The 22,717-nt window shown below is 48.0% G+C and overlaps 1 protein-coding gene across 1 annotated transcript in view; it reads right to left on the reverse strand.

Moving 5' to 3' along the window:
• Positions 1-6,149, reverse strand: part of LOC147097562 (uncharacterized) — a 62,019-nt gene extending 55,870 nt beyond the window's left edge. Inside the window, exons 1-2 of the mRNA XM_085971404.1 lie at positions 5,957-6,149; positions 4,818-4,892 (exon numbers count right to left, since the gene is read on the reverse strand). Of these exons, the coding sequence (XP_085827530.1) occupies positions 4,818-4,892; positions 5,957-6,080 (199 nt within the window). The 5' untranslated portion in view covers positions 6,081-6,149. The remainder of the gene's footprint in view (positions 1-4,817; positions 4,893-5,956) is intronic.
• Between the last annotated feature and the right edge of the window lie 16,568 nt (positions 6,150-22,717).

The raw sequence follows: 22,717 nt of genomic DNA on the forward strand, positions 1-22,717 counted from the left end.
TGTTGTCAGGATTGAGGATCCAGATGCATGGAACAGGAAAGCTACAGTTCTTGAGGAAGTAGGACCAAGGTCATACACTGTTAGAACTGAGGAAGGACAGATTCTCAGGAGGAACCGCCGTTCCCTCCTAAAAACACAAGAGACTATTCAAGACCAGATTGATGACAATGCCGCAACTGCATCTTGTCATTCACCACCAGAACAATCTCATGAACTCACATCAGACTTACCCGTGTTGAGAAAATCCACACGTGAAGTAAAAAAGCCTGATAGACTTAATCTTTGAGTACAATGTAAAGCTTTGAAAATGTGTTGACTGCTTTGAAAATGTTTATGTTTATAGAGCACTAACAAAAGTGTTACTGATATTATCTTTATTGTTTTCTTAAAAGTTGATTGATATTGATTTTGTTAAACCTCAAAGAAAGGGGGATGTAATGATCAATAACATGTCATTCTATAGTGGACACTAGGTGGAGCCGTAGAGCTGTGTAGAGCTGTATATAGCTGTATGTATATAAGACTACACTACCCAGCTGTATGTATTTTAAGACTACATTACCCATGAGGCATTATGCTACCCACAAGGCAGCAGTCAAGATGGATGCCTCTACAGATACTGTACCTCGTCCACACATGCTCAATAAAGTGTCTAGCAAAAGCTAGCTGTGTTCATAATAAGAATGTCTATTTATTAATGAACATAAGACGCGCTGTTAAAGCAACCACACTCTGTATAGTTAAACAGCATAAATAAAGGTACAGACTCAGACTGTAGCTAACATGTTGTTAAAGGAATTATGTAAAAACGATCTGAGTCCTTTGGTGGCTCCGCCACAGTTTAAACCTTACTGTTGTTCTTTATCTTGAGTACTTCTGATTTTAAATCAGCCTGTGAGATGCTCAGTTCCATCAATTTTTGTGCAGCTGAAATGGAGGAAAAAATCAGATCTTGCTGCAATAAATCATGTTTTTCCCCATTGTTGTACTTTTAGAATTGTGACCCAGATGTAAGAAGTCACACAACACCGGATGAACGGACACCGTGCAACAATCACCAGGCAGGAGTGTTCCCTCCCAGTCGGGGAACACTTCAGCAGTCAAGGACATTCAGCCTCCGATCTTCGAGTAAGCATTCTCCAAGGCGGCCTTCGAGACACACGACAACGCAAAATCGTCGAGCAGAAACCGATAGCCAAGTTCCGCACCCATGAGGACGGCCTCAATCGAGATCTTGGGTTCATGTCACGCTACATGTAACCCCACCTGACGCAGGGTCATCCAGACTCGAGTCGACATTGGCTTGTTCTCTCTACACAGATGCGGCCGGACCTGCTGTGATTTCCAGCCAAAAAAAATGTTTTTTGTCTGTTTTTTTGTTTTTCATACAGACCCCAGCATCTGCAATATTTGACCCCTTGTGACCCCACCTCATTGTTCTTTGATGTAATGTTTCCCTGACTGACCTGTTTGGACACCATTCACACCTTTGACTGCTGTGATTATCTCTCTGCCGAGGTGTGATAAATGGCAGTTGGAAAGGTTACCTGTAAACATCTGACATGATTCTCTGACGATATAAGCTGTGTCTCTATGCATTTCTCCACTTCACCTGAAGAAGGAGCAGCGCTCCGAAAGCTTGTGATTTCAAATAAAGCTGTTGGACTATAACCTGGTGTTGTGTGACTTCTTACATTTGTCCACCCCAGTCCAACACTGGCATCTCCACACTGTGACCCAGAGGTTAACGTGGATTTTGCACCAATCAGTGGCTCCGGTCTGTGCAGGTACAAGGTGCGACCGACAGGTGTCAGTAACACGCTGGTGTACCCACAATCCTCGGTGTTATCCAGTGAATCCGCCTCAGTTACAGGAAGGCCCAATGGAAACCTTGAGCACCTGGTGAGAACAGGACATGTCTGGATCGGACGCCCCATTCACACCCTACTCACTTGTTGAATCAACTGAAATCAGTGGAGCATAAAATCGGGTGGGGATGTAAATCAGGCCGGTGGGGGTGGCGGGGGTGGGTGGTGCGGCGGTGGTGTAAATTGAGGGGGTGAATCGGGGGGGTGAATCATGGGGGTGAATCTGAGGGGGGTGCGGATCGGTGGGGCGGGGGGAGGGTCCGGCCCAGACACACCCTGTTCTTGCCGGACATGTTTGGCTAAAATCGGACATCAAAATGTCTGGAAGTGCTTTGCACAATTCATGTGTCGAAGTGACTGTTGTTATGTAGGTGAAGACAACCTACAGATAACCGTGTGACGCACGACCTGCTCATTTGATTTGGTGACGCTCTCTGGGGAACTCCCTGAGCTTGGAGTATTGATGCTGGATCTTTACCTCCGCACGGCAGGTGAGGCCGATCATGCGGTACTGGGAGCACAGTCACACCGCACGTACAGGGGGTGGGAGGTGTGGCAAGCAGCTTCTACTGAGCTCCAGTTCTGTGGCCAGCTGCAGTTTGCGTGCTAGCGTTGCTGATTCCATTTCATGCCTCAGCCTCAAGAAAGCCTTGGAGTCCATGCAGAGATATTGAAGCGAGCAGGAACATGCCTTCACTTCACCCCCACTCCCTCGCTGCTCTCTCACCCAATGATGCCACGTGGAGCCTCCTCAAATGGAGTCAAGGACTTGCACTGTTTTGGAGCTCCTGTACAGGTCGATATTGGTGCAGACCAAAGACCATCTTGTCTCAAAGGAGTGATATTGAGCTGTGACAACATCCTATCCACACAGCTTCAGGCTGGTTCTGCATGCTATAACTTGCAGATGAATACTCCTAATGTGAAACTCCTTTAAGAACTGTTGTTGTACACATAGGTTGCTAATTCCTCCCTCATTGTAATTATATATAATACTTCCTGTGTCCCCATTCGTTCAAAGCATTCCACCCCCTGGCTCCACAATACTGAGTAACCTCCTCTTACTGTTCAGCATCTTCCAGTGCGTGGCTTGTGTGTCAGGTATTGATGCCTTAATTTAGGAGATGGGGCTAGACGGGGAAAGGCTGTTCCCACCAGTTGATGGTACAAGGACTAGGGGACACAGATTTAAGGTTTTGGGCAAGAGATACGGGAGGGTGTGTGAGGAAAATCTTTTTTACGGAGCGAGTGGCGAGGATCTGGAACTCGCTGCCGACGAAAGTGGTGGAAGCGGAGACACTCAATGTTTTCAAGGGGAGACTGGATAGGCACTTGAGGGAAATAAACTTGCAGGGCTACGGGGATAGGGCAGGGGAATGGGATTGACTGGATTGCTCTAAAGAGAGCCGGCACAGACTCGATGGGCCAAATGGTCTCCTTCTGTGCCGTTATGACTCTATAACTCTATGGGGGAGAAATTGGGTGAGTAACGCCACCTGTTAGCGCCTAAAGAGGCAGTCAGTGGCTATAGCGCCACTGGCTGCACCTCCCGCGATATTCAGCAGGGGCGCTAATGGTGGCGTTAGCCTGTTGCGCTGCGCCGCCACCGATGACATCATCGGTGTGCGCAGCGCCCCATTAGCGCCCCATTCGCGATATTTGGTAGCGAACGCCGCTGTAGCGCCGTTCGCTACCCACGCCCGGTTCACGGGGCCTTGCTGTGCCGGCAGCGGCGCAAGTTAAGGTGGAGGTGCGGGACGGCCGCCTTTTTCGGCGGCCGCCTGCCAGCACCTCCGTCCCTGGCCTCCTGACCCCACCCCCCGCGGCATTGCCGGCTGTTTCCCGAGAGCCCGGCACTTCTCCTCGGTGCCGGGATCTTTTGCCGGCACTCGCGATCGGGGATCGCGCTGTTACAGGCCCCTCCCCCTTAACAATGGGAGGAAGGCCTGCAGTACCGCAGCGTGCCGTGCCGCAGCGTGTGGCGCTGCGGCACGTTGCGCTGCGATATTCAGTTTCAGCGCCCTAAGAGAGACGCGGAGCGCCTCGAGCCTCGCCCCGTGTCCCTCGAGGGTTTCTGAAATTGAATTTCTGGCGATTGGTATTACTCCCAACGCAGCGCAAAAATCAGCGCCCAGGCGAACTTGGTGCCAGTTTGGCGCCTCAACCCAATTTCTAGGCCTATATCGTACGGTCTGACCTCCTTTCCCAAATATCTCCTGTGGATTGTGGAGATGGTGTTGCCCCTTTCCGCTGCTTTGGGAAGGACGGAGGGGCACCCATTTCATACAGTCTGGCCCTCATATCCTTCCTTCCTTCAGGCCAGGCCAGTGAACCTTACTTTCCTCTGTCTGGGGAGCTCCATCATTCAGGATAATTGCTGCATTAACAGCTGTCCTGGGCTCCCCTGTGCTATTTCAGGGGCGTAAGTGGCTGTTTACATAGGAACATATGAACAGGAGAAGGTCATTCAGCCCATCGAGCCTGTTCCGCCGTTCAATTAGTTCATGGCTGATCTGTACCTCAACTCCATTTACCTTCCTTGGTTCCATATCCCTTAATACCCTTAACCAACAAAAATCCATCAATCTCAGTTTTGAATTTTTCCCTAGCATCCACAGCCTTGTGGGGGGAGAGAGTTCTAGCTTTGTACTACCCTTTGTGTGAAGAAGTGCTTCCTGACATCACAGTTCTTGCCCCTATTAGCGGTTCTGCTGCCTCATTGGATGGGCTGGGTACACACTTTAACACAGCTCCTTAAATCGGCAAGCTCATAGATTAACGGGCACGCTCCATCACTCGGAGAAAGCTGAACACTGCCAGTAATTAGCAACAACACTCATTCCAGGCTAAAACCCTTAACAGTGTAAGAGGGAGGAGCGACTGAGGGATGCAAAATGAGTCATTTTTGTAAAACACTTGACCCTTTGAAAACGTGTTGCCATTACTTACAATTCTTCTTCATCTGAGAAAGCTCCACCCTTAAACCAGATTGGGAATTGTTTACTTCCCTGAATATCTGTGAAACTGAAATTTGACAATCAACATCAGTAGAAAAAAACACATGATCTGGTCATTTATCTTACTGCTGTTTGTGGGAGCTTGCTGTGCACAAATTGGCTGCTGCATTTCCTACATCACAACAGTGACTACACTTCAAACAAAGTACTTAATTGGCTGTAGAGCACTTTGGGACATCCTGAGGTCCTGCCCACCCAGAGAATAGCGTCCAGCGGTAAGTCAGGGGTCGCTACCGAAGATCACGGCCGGGGCGCGAGCAAGGTGCTGCGCACGCGATGGCGTCATTGCCGGCGGCGCAGCACCGCGGGGCGCTAACGGTTACTGCCGCCGCTAACCTCCCGCTGAATTTCGCGGGAGGCGTTGGCGGCGCCGCGCCCGGTCGCTAGTTACTTTGCGCCCCGCTAGTGCCCTAAGAGGGAGGTGCAAAACAACCACATTTTTCCCCCATGGTTCCCAAACCACTGGGGGTTTTCCTTGTGCCATGTTGTGACACAACATTCCCTGGGTCTGTTGTAGATTAATTGATAGAGATTGATTGCTGTGATCAGTCAACCACGCCCCTCCATTATCATTGTATCATACGACTGCCCGGACGGCAGAAGGTGAATTAGATCGACCCTGGGCCTTTTCTCATCGAGTGATTCCTCTGCTCCTGATCACAAATGTGTGGAACATTCCAGCAGGGATCACCAGGTGAATGGCAATGCCATAAACCATCCTGCTCAGCCTGAAGCAAGCCAGAGGTTTCAAGGTGATGGCTAATTCATGAGTTGACATAAGTTCAGTGAGATACAACAGAATGGAGCAACGTAGGGAGGCTTCTTTGAAGTTCAAGGTCAGAGTTACCGGGAAAGGAAGTCAACATCGGCTTTCCATACGGGAGAAGCAGCAACTGAACTATCAGGAAGTAGGAGCGTTGGAGAGGAGGGTCCACTGGACAGGTTAAGGAAGGGACCAGAAGGAATACCCGGTGGAGGGGCCGGAAGACAGCAGGGAATAGTTATTGGTTGTTCTAAGTTTTTAAACGAGAGCACGAAACAGGCACTATAGAATCCGGACGCAACACTTACCTTTAATGGTAGTCTGAGAGCATTCTGTCTTGAAATCAGACTGTGCATTCCTTATTTCGGTGAATATTTTGGTGACTGAAATATGAAGCAAAGTGTTAGCTCTCATCCCAACAGAAAACATCATTACATTCACTCAACTGCAACCAATGGTGCGAGACCATGACTTAATCATTGTTACCAGATATTGGCTCAGATTCAGCATCTCCAGACACTCCGATAAGGGGATCAGTCCAGTATCGGGGTATATTTCTTCGATGTGCCCCCATGTGTGACTCTCCTGTTTTTCACAACGCTGATTGATAAGGATTCCAGGGAGAGTGAACCAGCACATTGGTTTATTTTAATGGAATACATGACTTAACACAATATTGCTTTCAAAGTGAGATTTACTTCTTTCCTTTCATTTCATTTAATCAAAAACAATAAAATTAAAAGAAAGAACTTGCATTTCTTTGGGCCTTTCATGACCAAAGCACGTCATAGTCAATGAAGTACTTTTGAAGTGCAGTCACTGTTGTAATGTAGGAAACACGGCAGCCAATTTGCGCACAGCAAGCTCCCACAAACAGCAATGTGATAATGACCAGATAATCTGTTTTTAGTGATGTTGGTTGAGGGATAAATATTGGCCCAGGACAGCAGGGAGAACTCCCTGCTCCTTTTCAAATAGTGCCACGGGATCTTTTACGTCCACCTAAGAGAGCAGACGGGGCTTTGGTTTAACATCTCATCCAAAAGACGGCACCTCTGACAGTGCAGCACTCCCTCAGCGCTGCACTGGAGTGTCAGCCTGGATTTTGTGCTCCAGCCTCTTGAATTCACAACCTACTGATTCAGAGACGAGAGTACGACCTACTGCGCCATGGCTGACACTTTGACCAATTATGCTAACTTTGCCCGTTGATAAGGGTCTACCTCACTTTACAAGTCAGCATTGCTGAATCACTGAGAACTAACATAGAAAACAAGGCTTTGCTTCCATTCTCCCTGTTCCAGACCCAAAACCTGTTCCAGACCCAAAACCTGTTCCAGACCCAAAACCTGTTCCAGACCCAAAACCTGTTCCAGACCCAAAACCTGTTGCAGACTGTCTTGTCATAGAATGGAAACATAGAATGGTTACAGCACAGAAGGGGGCCATTCGGCCCGTCGAGCCCGTGCCGGCTCTCTGCAGAGTACTTCAGCTAGTCCCACGCCCCGCCCTTTCCCCGTAGCCCTGCAAATTTTTCTCCTTCAGGTACTTACCCAATTCCCTTTTGAAAGCCACGATTGAATCTGCCTCCACGACCCTTTCAGGCAGTGCATTCCAGATCCTAACCACTCGCTGAGTAAAAAAGTTTTTCCTCATGTCGCCTTTGGTTCTTCTGCCAATCACCTTAAATCCGTGTCCTCTGGTTCTCGACCCTTCCAAACATACATACATACGAACATATGAATTAGGAGCAGGAGTTGGCCACTCGGCCCCTCGAGCCTGCTCCGCCATTCAATAAGATCATGGCTGATCTGATTACTCCACTTTCCCGCCTACCCCCGATAACCTTTCACCCCCTTGCTTACCAAGAATCTATCTACCTCTGCCTTAAAAATATTCAAAGACTCTGCTTCCTCCGCCCTCTGAGGAAGAGAGTTCCAAAGACTCACCACCCTCTGTGAGAAAAAAATTCTCCTCATCTCTGTCTTAAATGGATGACCCCTTATTTTTAAACAGTGACCCCTAGTTCTAGATTCTCCCACAAGAGGAAACATCCTCTCCACATCCACCCTGTCCAAACCCCTCAGGATCTTATATGTTTCAACCAAGTCACCTCTTACTCTTCTAAACTCCAGCGGATACAAGCCTAGCCTGTCCAACCTTTCCTCATAAGACAACCCGCCCATTCCAGGTATTAGTCTAATAAACCTTCTCTGAACTGCTTCCAATGCATTTACATCCTTCCTTAAATAAGGATACCAATACTGTACACAGTACTCCAGATGTGATCTCACCAAGACCCTGTTTAACTGAAGCATAACCTCCCTACTTTTGTATTCAATTCCACTCACAGTAAACGATAACATTCTATTACCTTTCCTAATTACTTGCTGTACCTGCATACTAACCTTTTGCGATTCATGCACTAGGACACCCAGATCCCTCTGCATCTCAGAGCTCTGCAATCTCTCACCATTTAGATAATATGCTTCTTTTTTATTTTTCCTGCCAAAATGGACAATTTCACATTTTTCCACATTATACTCCATTTGCCAGATCTTTGCCCACTCACTTAACCTATCTATGTCCCTTTGTAGCCTCCTTATATCCTCTTCACCATTTACTTTCCTCCCTATTTTTGAATCATCAGCAAATTTAGCAACCGTACCTTCGGTCTCTTCATCCAAGTCATTTATATAAATTGTAAAAGGCTGAGGCCCCAGCACCGATCCCTGTGGCACACCACTTGTTACATCTTGCCAACCAGAACAACACCCATTATTGCCTACTCTCTGTTTCCTGTTAGCTAGCCAATCTTCTATCTGTGCCAATATGTTACCCCCTACACCATGAGCTTTTATTTTCCGCAATACCGCAGCACCGCCAACGCCTCCCGCGAAATTCAGCGGGAGGTTAGCGGCGGCGCTAACCGTTAGCGCCCTCTTAGGCAAAGCAACCAAATGTTTCCCCCTTACTATCTGTTTTTATATTTCTAGCTAGCTTTCTCTCGTACTTTAATTTTTCTCTCCTTAATCTTTTAGTCATTCTTTGCTGTTTTTTATATTCTGTCCAATCTTCTGACCTGCCACCCATCTTTGCGCAATTATATGCTTTTTCTTTAAGTTTGATACTATCTTTAACTTTTTTAGTTAACCACGGATGGTGGGTCCTCCTCTTGGAATTTTTCTTTCTCGTTGGAATGTATATATTCTGTGTATTCTGAAATATCCCCTTAAATGTCTGCCACTGCAACTCTATTGACCTGTCCCTTAACCTAATTTGCCAGTTCACTTTAGCTAGCTCTGCTTTCATGCCCTCATAATTGCCCTTATTTAGGTTTAAAATACTAGTCTTGGACCCACTGTTCTCTCTCTCAAACTGAATGTAAAATTCAATCATATTATGATTGCTGCTACCTAGGGGCGCCTTCACTATGAGGTCATTAATTAATCCTATCTCGTTGCACAATACCAGGTCAAGTATAACCTGCTCTCTGGTTGGCTCCAGAATGTGCTGTTGTAAGAAACTATCCCGAAAACATTCTATGAACTCCTTATCTAGGCTACCTTTGCTGATCTGATTTTTCCAGCCTATATGTAGATTAAAGTCCCCCATGATTATTGCCATACCTTTCTGACAAGCTCCCATTATTTCTGCCTTTATACTCCATCCTACCATGTGGTTACTATTAGGGGGCCTGTAAACCATTCCCACAAGTGACTTCTTGCCTTTATCATTTCTTATCTCTACCCAAACTGCTTCTACATCCTAGTTTCCTGAATGTAGGTCAACCCTCGCTATTGTGCTAATACCATCACTAATTAACAGAGCCACCCCTCCATCTTTTCCTAGCTTCCTGTCCTTCCTAAATGTCATTTACCCTTCAATATTCAGGTCCCAATCTATGTCATCCTGCAGCCATGTCTCTGTAATGGCTATCTGATCGTACTTATTTATTCCTATTTGCGCTATCAGTTCATCTGTTTTGTTTCAAATGCTACATGCATTCAGATGCAGAGCCTTTAGTTTTGTCCTTTTATTATTTTTGTAACCTCTAGCCTTATCTGTTGATTTACTCTTAGATTTGTCCTCTCTATCCCTTCCTGTCACGGTCTGTTTACCATTTCCCATATTAATACCTTTCTCTATTGCCTTGTCTCTACTCTTTGATTTACCACATCTTCCCAAATTTGATCCCTTGCCCCCACTATTTAGTTTAAAGCCCTCTCTGCCGCCCTAGTTATACGACTCACCAGAACACTGGTCCCAGCACAGTTCAGGTGAAGACCATCCCAACGATACAGACCCCACTTTCCCCAGTACTGGTGCCAGTGCCCCAGGAGTCGAAACCCATTTCTCCCACACCACTCTTTGAGCCACGCATTCATCTCTCTAATTTTATTTACCCTATGCCAATTTGCTCGTGGCTCAGGTAATAATGCAGACATTATTACCCTCGAGGTTCTGCTTTTTAATTTAGCCCCTAGCTGCTCATACTCTCTCAGCAGAACCTCTTTCCTAGTTCTACCTATGTCGTTGGTACCTACGTGGCTCCTCCCCCTCCCACTGCATGTTCCTCTCCAGCCCAGAGCAGATGTCCCGAACCCTGGCACTGGGCAGGCAACACAGCCGTCTGGACTCTCGCTCTTGGCCACAGAGAACTGTATCTATCCCCCTGACTATGCTGTCCCCAATTACCGCTACATTCCTATTAACTCCCCCTGCTTGAATGGCTTCCTGTACCTCGGTGCCATGGTCAGCTTGCTCATCCACCCTGCAGCCACCGCTTTCATCCATACAGGCCGCAAGAACCTCAAACCTGTTAGACAATTGCAAAGGCTGAGGCTCCTCCACCTCCTGGGTCCCCATACCTGCCTCACTCGCAGTCACATCCTCCTGTCCCTGACCACTGACCAAATCAGGAGACCCTATCCTAAGGGGCGTGACTGCCTCCTGGAATAAAGTGTCCAGGTACCTTTCCCCCTCCCTGATGCATCGCGGAGTCCGCAGCTCGGCCTCCAGCTCATCAACTCTGAGCCGAAGCTCCTCGAGCCGCAGACACTTACCGCAGATGTGTTCGTCCTGGATCACACTGGCATCCAGGAACTCCCACACACTGCAGTCACAACACATCCCCTGTCCAGAGAGAGATGGACAAACAAAGCTGATCATTGATCTCTCCCTTAGCTCTGTGTTGAGGATTGGCTAGCCGCGCATCCAATCACAGCTATCACAACAACAACTTGTATTTACATAGCGCCTTTAACATAGTAAAATGTCCCAAGGTGCTGCACAGGAGTGTGATCAAACAAAATTTGACACAGAGCCACATAAGGGCTTGGCCGAAGAGGTAGGTTTTAAGGAGCATCTTAAAGGATGAAAGAGAGGCAGAGAGGTTTAGGGAGGGAATTCCAGAGCTTAGGGCCCAGGCAGCTGAAGGCACGGCTGCCAATGGTGCAGCGATTAAAATAGGGGATGCGCAAGAGACCAGAATTGGAGGAGCACAGAGATCTCAGAGGGATGTGAAAACCTGGAGGACAATTTTTAAATCGAGGCGCTGATGGACCTGGAGCCAATGTAGGTCAGCGAGCACAGGGGTGATGGGTGAACGGGACTTGGTATGAATTGGGATACGGGCAACAGAGTTCTGGATGGGTTTTGGAGGGCGGAAGGTGGGCGGCCGACCAGGAGAGAATTGGAATAGTCAAGTCTAGAGGTAACAAAGGCATGGATTAGGGTTTCAGCAGCAGCTGAGGAGGGGTGGAGGTCAGGCAATGTTACAGAGGTGGAAGTGGGCAGTCTTGGTGATGGCGAGCATATGGGGTCAGAATCTTACCTTGGTGTGGGAACCATGGCAACTACACTACTTGCTTAGCTCGGCCTTCTGCTGTGCTCAATGAATGAAACCCATCCAACATTATAGGTGCAAACCTCTCTGGAATGCTAATGACCCTCTCTTCACATTATCCTAAACTGATATGGTGTTGTCGGTAAACACATTCCTGTTAACAACTACAATAGCAAAATACTGCGGACGCTGGAAATCTGAAATAACAACAGAAAGTGCTGGAAACACTCAGCGGGTCAGGCGGCATCGAGGAGAGAGAAACAGAGTCAACGTTTCGGGTCAAACCCTTCGTCAGAACTGGAAAAGGTTCAGGAGGAGAGATTTTTAAGCAGGGGCAGGGAGGAGGGGAGGAAAGAATAAAGGGAAGGTCTGTGATAGGATGGAAGGCAGGAGAGATTGACTGACAAAAGGGATGATAATGCAAGACAAAAGGTAATGGGACAAGTTAAGAAGCAAAAGAATACTCTAGACGATGTGTGGATGATGATGGCAGCAATATTAACATGTTAACAACTTCATCTGGTAACCCAGTTAATGGACCTGATCAACATTCTAGATAACTTGTGTGTTAACCCCTTCTGAACAGCATTTGCAGGTGTATACATTAATACCAACAATCTGTTGACGTAAGTTACCTGTACTGGTCTAATACTATTAAATGTTTCTGCATCAGGAGTTTTATTAGCAGTGTGAGTATGGAGAGGGGGCGAGCTGGGTGGGATGTGCCAGTCAACTGCTGTTCATTGTATTAATCTTCTTGTCCTGTACTCCATCCCATCACAGGAATGAACAGGTTGAAGAGTTGGAGAGCTTGAGCTGTGGGCTCCCTGAGGGACTCACTCCTCCTTGCTCAGTTTTCCACTATTTCCTGTAACCCAATAGCCCCAGGTGCAGGAACAGGAAAGTCTCTGAGTCTCCAAGGTAAATAAAGCAAGTTTACATTTGAGAAATTGGGCAAGAGAGGGCATTGCTTTGATAAAAAGAATTGTGGGAGGGAATTATAACCCCCAAAAACGGGATGTTAAAATTAAACAAACCTCAAACCAGCCCCCAACCCCCTCAACCCCCCCAACCCCCTCAACCCCCCCTCCCCCCCAACCTCTCCTCAACCCTCCCAACGCCCCCCAAACCTCCTCAACCGCCCCCCCAACCCTCCCCAACACCCCCCCATATGCAAATTAAAGTCATGCCACCGGACGACCCTCGATGCACATCAGGCACCGTGGGGCAGAAATGAATTTGCGCCAACAGGGATCAGCTTATAAACAAATTGCAATAAAACACCAGAAAAATGAGCTTGTTTCCTGCTGTGCTTAAAATTCTAGGTTTAATTTTATACCTGTTTTTGACCAGCCTAATTGCAGGAAATTGTGTGTACGACTCTTTAGCCCATTATAATGAGCCGAGACGCATTCGGGCGCAGGAATCGATAGACGGGTGTACAAGAGCGAGGAAATTTGGGTGTAAGGTCATTTCATATGTAACACACTTGCAGCCGAGTTTGCTGGATCCTTCACTCCAGGCGTTTGCTGTACATGTGTCTCTGGGCACTAATACACAGCAAATTCTCCCCCTCCTTGTCACTTAGATAGTGCCATAAAGGCAATGCTGATTGCGGTCAGGGATAGACAATACAATTGGTCATTGTTACTAAGGCCCTACACCCAACTTTGGCTAGGGACAACTCTTAGATGCAATTACCCGTTAGCGTGTCTGCCCAATTGCAGCACTGCTTGTACATCAGTTACCAACTAGAGGAAGATATGAGACATGGTTCCCTGGAAGCGATGGAGAGTTGGTGGCCAGTTCCATATCGTCTTTTTATAATGCTACACTGGGACCATGGAATTTACAGCACAGAGTTAGGCGGGGAGCAGATGATCATGCCTTGGAGACTGTGTTTGGAGAACGACCTGAGCTTCTGCAAATCTAGAGAACCGAAGACTTGATTTGTGGTTCTGGTCATTGTCTCACACTCACTGTTATTGTTCATCTGTGAAAGCTCCATCTTGAGATCAGTCTGTGACTTTCTATCCGCATTCAATATCTGTGCAACTGAAATGGAAGGAAAGCTGTTGATCTCTTCCCAGCAAACAATTGTTGGAACATACAATGTCCTGATTTACAAGGCGCTGGCCCTGCAATGTGGATTTGGAAAATCTGACTTTCTATCAAGAAGCTCCCAACCATCAGAAAACTGATGGAGAATTTTTTGAGCTGGTGGCACAACCGACGTAATTTTAACCCAGCGGGGCCCAGGCGGTATGGGGCAGTTAAAATTGCCCAGGTTCCTTACCTGCCCTCAACTGGCCGATCGCTCAACTGAGCAGGAGGTGAGGACAGCCACCCAAAGCCAGTGGGGTCCCTTTTAATACATGCGCGTTGGGTCCTGCTGAGGTCCCCGGGACGCGAGTGCAATTTTTACTCAGTGGCCTGGGCGGGAAGTGTCAGCGAGGCTCCCGCCAGGTGAAGGCAGTGGGGAACCGGCCCACAAAGGAAAGTGTTCAAATCTGTTTTGTACTTTCCTTGTGGGCCCCATCATGAAAGCTTAGGCTTCCCCTGCCGTGATCTCCACCCCTCGCCCCCCACCCCACATTTCCCAATCCCGGGATCCCGGTGGGATGGTGCAATGACCGATCCAGCCACTCACCCGCTGTCGGTGGGTGGTCTCCGGGCCGGGCAATTTCCTGCCGGTGGGATTTCAATCAGGCCTGGGAGTTCAAATCTCACTCTGCCGCGGGGGGGGGGGGGCGGGGGGTGGGCTTTAACTCGCTGGACACCCGCTGACAGGTTAAATCTGACAATCAACACTCACTGTTATTCTTCATCTGTGAAAGCCCCACTTTGAAATCAGCGAGCGAGATTTGTAACTCACTGAACATCTGTAGAACTGAAATAGACGGAAACATTTTGCTGAGTTGCAGAAAATCACACTCGTCGCCGTTAGCGGAATTGTGTCGTTAGTTTTTTCGCCAAACTACAGCTATAGGAACACTTTGGTTCAAGATTGCAACTCAGTTGATATTTTACGCGAGCTTGCATGTCGGTTCGACTGCAGAAGCAAACATGGATTAAACCAATTCTCCACACGATTCCATCAACCACTTGACAGCAGTAGAGTCAGGGTCCACAGGGGCTGTGCTGCCCCTCTAGGGTATATGGGGTTGGGCCTCCATTGCTCTGACACTCCCACCTTGTCGCTGCTCCACTCTCTGTGCGGGGGGTGGGCGGCCGCACCGGTGGGCAGGGCCTTGTTGTTTCCAGGGCGAGGGTCCTATGTGCTGGGTAGTTTTCCAGGTTCAGGTCCAGTAACTGTACAGTAGTGCTGACTCCCAGCTTTTCTGTGTGAAGGAATTTCAGTGCTCCATGTTGAATATGCTACAGGAGCTGGCACATTATAAAAGAAAGACTTGCATTTACATAGCGCCTTTCACAGCCTCAGGACGTTCCAAAGCGCTTTACAGCCAATAAAGTACTTTTTGAAGTGTAGTCACTGTTGTAATGTAGGAAACGCGGTTGCCAATTTGCGCACAGCAAGCTCCCACAAACAGCAATGTGATAATGACGAGATAATTCGTTTTTAGTGATATTGGCTGAGGGATAAATATTGGCCCCAGGACACCAGGGAGAACTCCCCTGCTCTTCTTCAAATAGTGCCATGGAATATTTTACATCCACCCGAGAGAGCAGACGGGGCCTCGGTGCGAGTGCGACCCATTGAACCATGGCTGACGTTATGGATAAAAACTACATGCTGGAACTTTGCGTCTATCACAGCCACAGTACGATGGAGATTCTAAGTTGTGAGCTGTGCGGCTTGACTAGGTGGCAATGGTGCAGTTATGGGTGAGTACACAAGGAAGGATATACTTGCCTTGGAGGCGGTGCAACGAAGGTTCACAAGACTGATTCCTGGGATGAGAGGGCTGTCCTATGATGAGAGATTGTGTAGAATGGGCCGATACTCTCTGGGGTTTAGAAGAATGAGAGGTGATCTCATTGAAACATAAGATTCTTCGAGGGATTGACAGGGTAGATGCTGAGAGGTTGTTTCCCCCTGGCTGAAAAAAGTGACCGGATCGGACAAAGTCAATATGGATTTACAAAAGGTAAATCGTGCTTGACCAATCTACTGGAAATTTTTGAGGATGTAACTGGTAAAATAGATAAGGGAGAACCAGCGGATGTGGTGTATTTGGACTTTCAAAAGGCTTTCGATAATGTCCCGCATAAGAGATTAGCGTGTAAAGTTAAGGCACATGGGATTGGGGGCAAGGGATTGACTTGGATAGAGAACTGGTTGGCGGACAGAAAGCAGAGAGCTGGAATAAACGGGTCTTTTTCCGAGTGGCAGGCAGTGACTAGTGGAGTACCGCAGGGATCGGTCCTTGGACCCCAGCTATTCACAATATATATTAATGATCTGGATGAGGGAACTAGATGTAATATCTCCCAAGTTTGCAGACGACACAAAGCTGGGTGGGCATGTGTGCTGTGAGGAGGATGCTGAGAAACTCCAGGATGATTTGGACATGTTGGGTGATTGGGCAGAAGCATGGCAGATGCAATATAATGTGGATAAATGCGAGGTTATCCACTTTGGTGTCAAAAACAGGAAGGCAGATTATTATCTGAATGGCAATAGATTGGGAGAAGGGGAAGTGCAACGAGACCTGGGTGTCCTTGTGCACCAATCGCTGAAAGTAAGCATGCAGGTGCAGCAGGCGGTTAAGAAGGCAAATGGTATTTTGGCCTTTGTAGCGAGAGGGTTTGAGTACAGGAACAAGGATGTCTTGCTGCAGTTGTACAGGGCCTTGGTGAGACCACATCTGGAGTATTGTGTGCAGTTTTGGTCGCCTTATCTGAGGAAGGATGTTCTTGCCATGGAAGGAGTGCAGCGAAGATTCACCTGGGATGGCAGGAATGACGTATGAGGAGAGATTGGATCAATTGGGCTTGTACTCGCTGGAGTTTAGAAGAATGAGAGGGGATCTCAATGAAACTTATAAAATTCTAACAGGACTAGACAGACTAGATGCAGGAAGGATGTTCCCGATGGTCGGGGAGTCCAGAACCAGGGGTCACAGTCTAAGGATAAGGGGTAAGCCATTTACGACAGAGATGAGGAGGAATTTCTTCACCCAGAGAGTGGTGACCCTGTGGAATTCTCTACCAAAGAAGGCATTAGAGGCCAATTCATTAAATATATTCAAGAAGGAGTTGGATATATTTCTTAAGGCTAGGGGGATCAAGGGATATGGGGAGAAGGCAGGAACAGGGTACTGAATTTGGACGATCAGCCATGATCTCATTGAATGGTGGAGCAGGCTTGAGGGGCCGAATGGCCTACTCCTGCTCCTATCTTCTATGTTTCTATGTTTCTATGGAGTGTCTAGAACCAGGGGTCACAGTCTCAGGATAAGGGGTAGGCCATTTACGACTGAGATGAGGAGAAATTTCTTCACTCAAAGGTTTGTGAATCTTTGGGATTCTCTACCCCAGATGGCTGTGAATGCTGAATCTTTGAGTATATTCCAGACAGAGATCGATAGATTTTTGGACTCTAGGGGAATCAAAGGATATGGGGATCAGGCGGGAAAGTGGAGTTGGTCGATGATCAGCCATGATCTTATTGAATGGTGGAGCAGGCTCGAGGGGCCGTATGGCCGACTCCTGCTCTTATTTCTTATGTTATGTTCTATTGTGAGGACCCATGCAGTCGCAGTGCCTCGCACGCAACCAACCTGTATCAGAAAATCACAGACGGTGCTCCTGCAGCTCCCGTGAGTCGCTGTAGTGGGTATTGCAAACCTTAGCGTATTGCTTCTTAAACCAGGTGTACTGAAGCAAAGGGTGGCGGGTTTCTGTGTTAAACCAAGTCTGCGAGGTAAGAGCAAGGCACAGGTGTCTGAGCGGACCGGACCTGGGTTTAACGGGTATGTGCGGGATGTATTGGGGATCAGGCAGTTGGTGGAACCGAAGATTTTGCATATGTCTCTGGGTGACATTGTCAACTGTACGTAGTATTAAAGACACGCTGGTGTTTTAGGGGTCATTTTACCAGGTCCGCACTATTGGCTGGAGCCTCATTCACTGACTGAACATACTGGAAATTTGGGTCTGTGTTGCTCTTGATTTTCCAATCATAACAGGCGGGACGTCCAGCTCTGGCCAGGTGCTGGGCGGGGTAATTCAGGCGGTACTGGATTCTCCGCCCATTATACACCCGCCCGATGAATCTTTCTGTTGGCTTCAGTTGCGCGGGGTGTATAAGATGCACCATCGCCATTTAGAAAGTTCCACCCAAACCTCTCCAGCACTTCACAGCAAAGCAAAGAGTCCTTTTTGTTTCTTGGAATAAATTACTTTTCATCGTAATTATCATTCACGTCTTGCACTCCATTCTAACTTCACAATGAAAGCGGGGGTGGGAAGGCTCTGGAAAGCGCAATGGTGTTTGTGACCGAGCCCTGGACTGGCACAGATGCAGAACTCCTGACTGCTGTTAATGGTGACCTACACCCCTACATCTGTTGTGGCTTGACCACAGTTTCAAAGTGGCTTCAGATAAAGTCTCAGATGGACTAGAAGGGGTGACGACAATTTGCATTTAATGCACATGCCAGAGATTGACACGGACTGACGAAGCTGTGCCAGTGAGCTGGCATTCGCTTACAAAAGTCAGGACTTCAGTTTCTGCCTGGGCTGTCATATGGGCACAGTCCTGGGATATTCGTCTGCGTACGAGCTTAGTGTGCAAGCTTAGTGTGCAAACATATGAGCTTTGTGTGCAAGCTTATTGTGCAAGCATATGAGCTTAGTGTGCAAGCTTAGTGTGCAAGCGTACGAGATTATTGTGCAAGCATGCAAGCTTAGTGTACAAGCGTACGAGCTTAGTGTGCAAGCTTAGTGTGCAAGCGTGCAAGCTTAGTGTGCAAGCATAAGAGCTTTGTGTGCAAGCGTGCAAGCTTAGTGTGCAAGCATACGAGCTTAGTGTGCAAGCGTGCAAGCTTAGTGTGCAAGCGTACAAGCTTAGTGTGCAAGCTTAGTGTGCAAGCGTGCAAGCTTAGTGTGCAAGCATACGAGCTTTGTGTGCAAGCGTGCAAGCTTAGTGTGCAAGCATACGAGCTTAGTGTGCAAGCATGCAAGCCTAGTGTGCAAGCGTACAAGCTTAGTGTGCAAGCTTAGTGTGCAAGCGCGCAAGCTTAGTGTGCAAGCATACGAGCTTTGTGTGCAAGCGTGCAAGCTTAGTGTGCAAGCGTACAAGCTTAGTGTCCAAGCTTAGTGTGCAAGTGTATGAGCTTAGTGTGCAAGCTTAGTGTGCAAGCGTGCAAGCTTAGTGTGCAAGTGTACGAGCTTAGTGTGCAACTGTGCAAGCTTAGTGTGCAAGTGTACGAGCTTAGTGTGCAAGCTTAGTGTGCAAGCGTACGAGCTTAGTGTGCAAGCTTAGTGTGCAAGTGTACGAGCTTAGTGTGCAAGCTTAGTGTGCAAGCGTATGAGCTTAGTGTGCAAGTGTACGAGCTTAGTGTGCAAGCTCAGTGTGCAAGCGTATGAGCTTAGTGTGCAAGTGTACGAGCTTAGTGTGCAAGCTTAGTGTGCAAGCGTATGAGCTTAGTGTGCAAGCGTATGAGCTTAGTGTGCAAGCGTATGAGCTTAGTGTGCAAGTGTGCAAGCTTACTGACGTAAGAAAACTACTGGGCACTTGGTCTAAGTTTTAATCAAAGCTTTAATCAACTGTTTTACAACATGGAGGTCTAGTTGTGTCCTTCACTAGTTCCTGTTAAGAATGTCCTGCACAAGCTGGGCCCGTGCCCGAGTATTTATACTCTCCCTGGACAGCGCCACCCGCAGGCTACTCAGTTGATTCATGTCATTCTTCCCGCCTGAAGGATTGGTAGTCCAGCAACTTCCTTCTATCGGATTAATCGGACTACGAATAGCCGCAGTCGTTTGGATCTCCATTTGTGGCTGGAAGACATGTCTCCTCGGACTGAGGCTTGGTCCCTGGGTCACTTGGTTCGTACCAGCGGGCTGGCAGAGCCCGGGTCACCTTGATCGACCTGAGGGTGCGGGCCCCCACAGGCGCAGAGCTGGCTTCATCCAGCTCAGTAGTCGGTGATTGACCGGCGTCCTGGCTTCGGGTGGTCATCCCGCGGGGAGCGCTCTGTTCCCCGGGTTGATCCATTGGAGTAACTGGCAGATCCCTTGACGTCCCGGGTAGGGCGTCATCCTCGGAGGAGCGCAGGGTATCGGCGTCGTTAATACGGATCCCTCTATCGATTGGGTCCGTGGGACCGGTTGGGCAGGGAGCCAGATCCTGGAGTGACACTGTGGATTCCCGGCCATCAGGGTACTGCACGTGCGTGTACATGAAATTGACATCCGTCAGTTCCACTTTGTCGACGAGGGAATCACTCTTGGAGGATCGGATGAATCTTCGGAGCAGCATGGCGTCAGGAGCTGCCAACCATGATGGTAGGGACGTCCCATGAGTAGAGCGACGCTGGAACCTGAAGAATCGTTCATGAGGAGTAACATTGGTGGATGTAGAAAGGAGAGACCTGATGGAATACAACATGTCAGGGAGCACAGTTTCCCATTGCTGGTCTGATAGGTTGTGTGACCTCAGCGCAAGACGAACAGTGTTCCAAATGATAGTGTTGTATCTCTCAACCTGTCCGTTTCCAATAGGATGATACGGTGTTGTTTTACTTGTGGCGATTCCCCGTTGGGAAAGATAACTTTTGAGTTCGCTTGACATGAAGGAGGGACCCCGATCAGTGTGAATGAAATTGGCCATACCGCAAAGGGAAAAGACCTGATCGAGGCATTTGATCATGGTGGAAGTAAGCATATTGGGACAGGGGAAAGCAAAGGGAAAGCGTGAATATTCGTGCACCATAGTAAGCAAGTAGGTGTTTTGCGTTGAAGAAGGCAGTGGCCCTTTACAGTCAATGCTGAGTCACTGCATAGGCTGTATAGCATGTATGAGCGAGCCAGCCGATGGACAGAACAATTGCGGTTTTAATTCTGTGCAAATTCTACAAGTGGAGCATGTTCTTTTCACGTCTTCCGTAGAAAATGGGAGATTTTTAGATCGCACAAAGTGTAACATACGGGTAACGCCAGAATGGCATAAGTCAGTATGAAGATCCGCCAGAGTCGAAGTTGACATGGAAGAGCAGAATGCACGCGTGAGGGTATCCGGGGCCACGTTATCTTTGCCGGGTCGATAATGTATGGTGTAACCAAAGGCAGTCAATTCCATCCTCCAGAGCTGTATCGTGTTATTCTTGAACTTAGTGCGTTTCTGGTTATCCAGCATAAAGGCCACGGAGCGCTGATCGGTTATAAGTGTGAAATGGCAACAAGCGAGAAAATGACTCCATTGACGTACAGCTTCGATGATAGCCGTAGCCTCCTTCTCGACAGGAGGATAATGGAGCTCACTACCCTGCAAAGTTCTGGACAGAAATGCAACGGGTCGACCACCTTGATTCAAGGTAGCTGAGATCGCCACCTCCGATGCATCGCACTCGACCACGAAAGGGAGATTTTCATCAATGGAATGAAGCGTGGCTTTTTCCAGTTGTTGCTTGAGGAGGTCGAAAGCTGAAATAGCCGTTGCCTCCAACGGAAATGACTTCATGTGAAGCAGGGGCTGGATCTTGTCGGAGAAGTGGGGTATCCACTTTGCATAATAGACGAACATGCCGAGGGCCCGATGAAGAGAGCCGAGATTCGTAGGGGGAGGGAGCTCCTGAAGCGGATGAAGTCGCTCCGGATCCAGTTTGATGACACCATTGCCCACCCAGTAGCCAAGGATGTTGACTGATGGTGCAGATTTCATGGATTTGGACTCATTTAAGGTTAAGTTGCGACGACGGAGAACATCAAGAAATTTCTGGAGGTTGGCATCATGCTCCTTCTGGTTCTAACCTGCAATGGTGATATTATCCAAATGTGGAAAAGTGTCTGTTAAGTTCTCTTGTTTGACTAGGCTGTCCATTGCCCGTTGAAAGATGGCCACCCCATTGGTGACCCCAAACGGAAGGCGACAAAACTGGTAAAGCTGACCATTGGCCTCAAAGGCCATATACTTCTTGTCAGAGTCCTTTAACGGTACTTGATGACATGCGCTCTTTAAGTCAAAAGTTGAAACTACCCTGTAGTTGGCAAGGTTATTGACCATGTCATCGATGCGTGGTAGTGGGTAGGCATCCAGGTCGGTATATTGGTTAATAGTTTGCGAGTAATCGATGCAAAGATGTTCCTTGTGTGGCTTCAGAGGATTTTTAACAACGACGACTTGAGCCCGCCAGGAAGATGAACATGGCTCAATGATACCCTCCGCTAGAAGGTGAGAGAGTTCTGCCTCGATAAAGGATCGATCATCTTGACTGAAACGTCGTGATTTAGTGACTATGGGCTTACATCGGGGGGACAGATTGGCAAACAAGGAGGGCTTGTCGAGCGAAGCCGCCGAAAGTGCACAAAACAGTACGTTGGAAATAGTAAGCTCCGGCTTTGACCCTCCAAACTCGAAAGTGAGTCTTTTGTGTTGTTTCTGGAAATCCTGTCCCAGGAGCACATCGCTGCATAGGTTTTTGAGCACCCCAAGCCGGGTGGAAAAATAAGTGCGGCCATTGAGAATAAGGTTGACAAGACAAAAGCCAGAAGAGTTGGTGGTCAATGTTGTCAGAGCCATTGCAATTTCTCTGTCCGAGGGGAAAATGCACAGTTTTACCTTACTGACAGCCTGCTCACTGATGAAGCTGTCAGAGCTACATGAGTCGATTAGTGCACTCAAAATGTATCCATTTACCGAAACCTTCGTGGCTGCATGGGACAGGCTTTGGGGAAAAACAGCTATGATGGGAGGAGGGGCAGTTTTATACTTGACAGCTCTAACATTAGTAGTGGCTCTTGGGGGAGGAGCAGTTTTATAGATGACAGCTGTTACATTATTAGTGGCTCTTGGGGAAGGAGCAGTTTTATAGATAGCAGCTGTAACCCTAGGAGAGGCTCTTAGCTGACATACTTTAGAAAAGTGACCTTTCTTACTGCAATGATTGCAGGTTGCATTATGAGCAGGACAAAATTTCCTATAGTGAAATGCACCTCCACAGAAGAAACACTTCTTTTTAGATTGCCAAGATGCCGCTAGGGTAGGATCGTCATCAGCTAGGATAGAGTTGTCATCAATGAAGGCTTCTGCTTG

The sequence above is a fragment of the Somniosus microcephalus genome, chromosome 31 (assembly GCF_052327205.1).
Source record: "Somniosus microcephalus isolate GS21.2 chromosome 31, FLI_Smic_1.0, whole genome shotgun sequence".
NCBI lineage: Eukaryota > Metazoa > Chordata > Chondrichthyes > Squaliformes > Somniosidae > Somniosus > Somniosus microcephalus.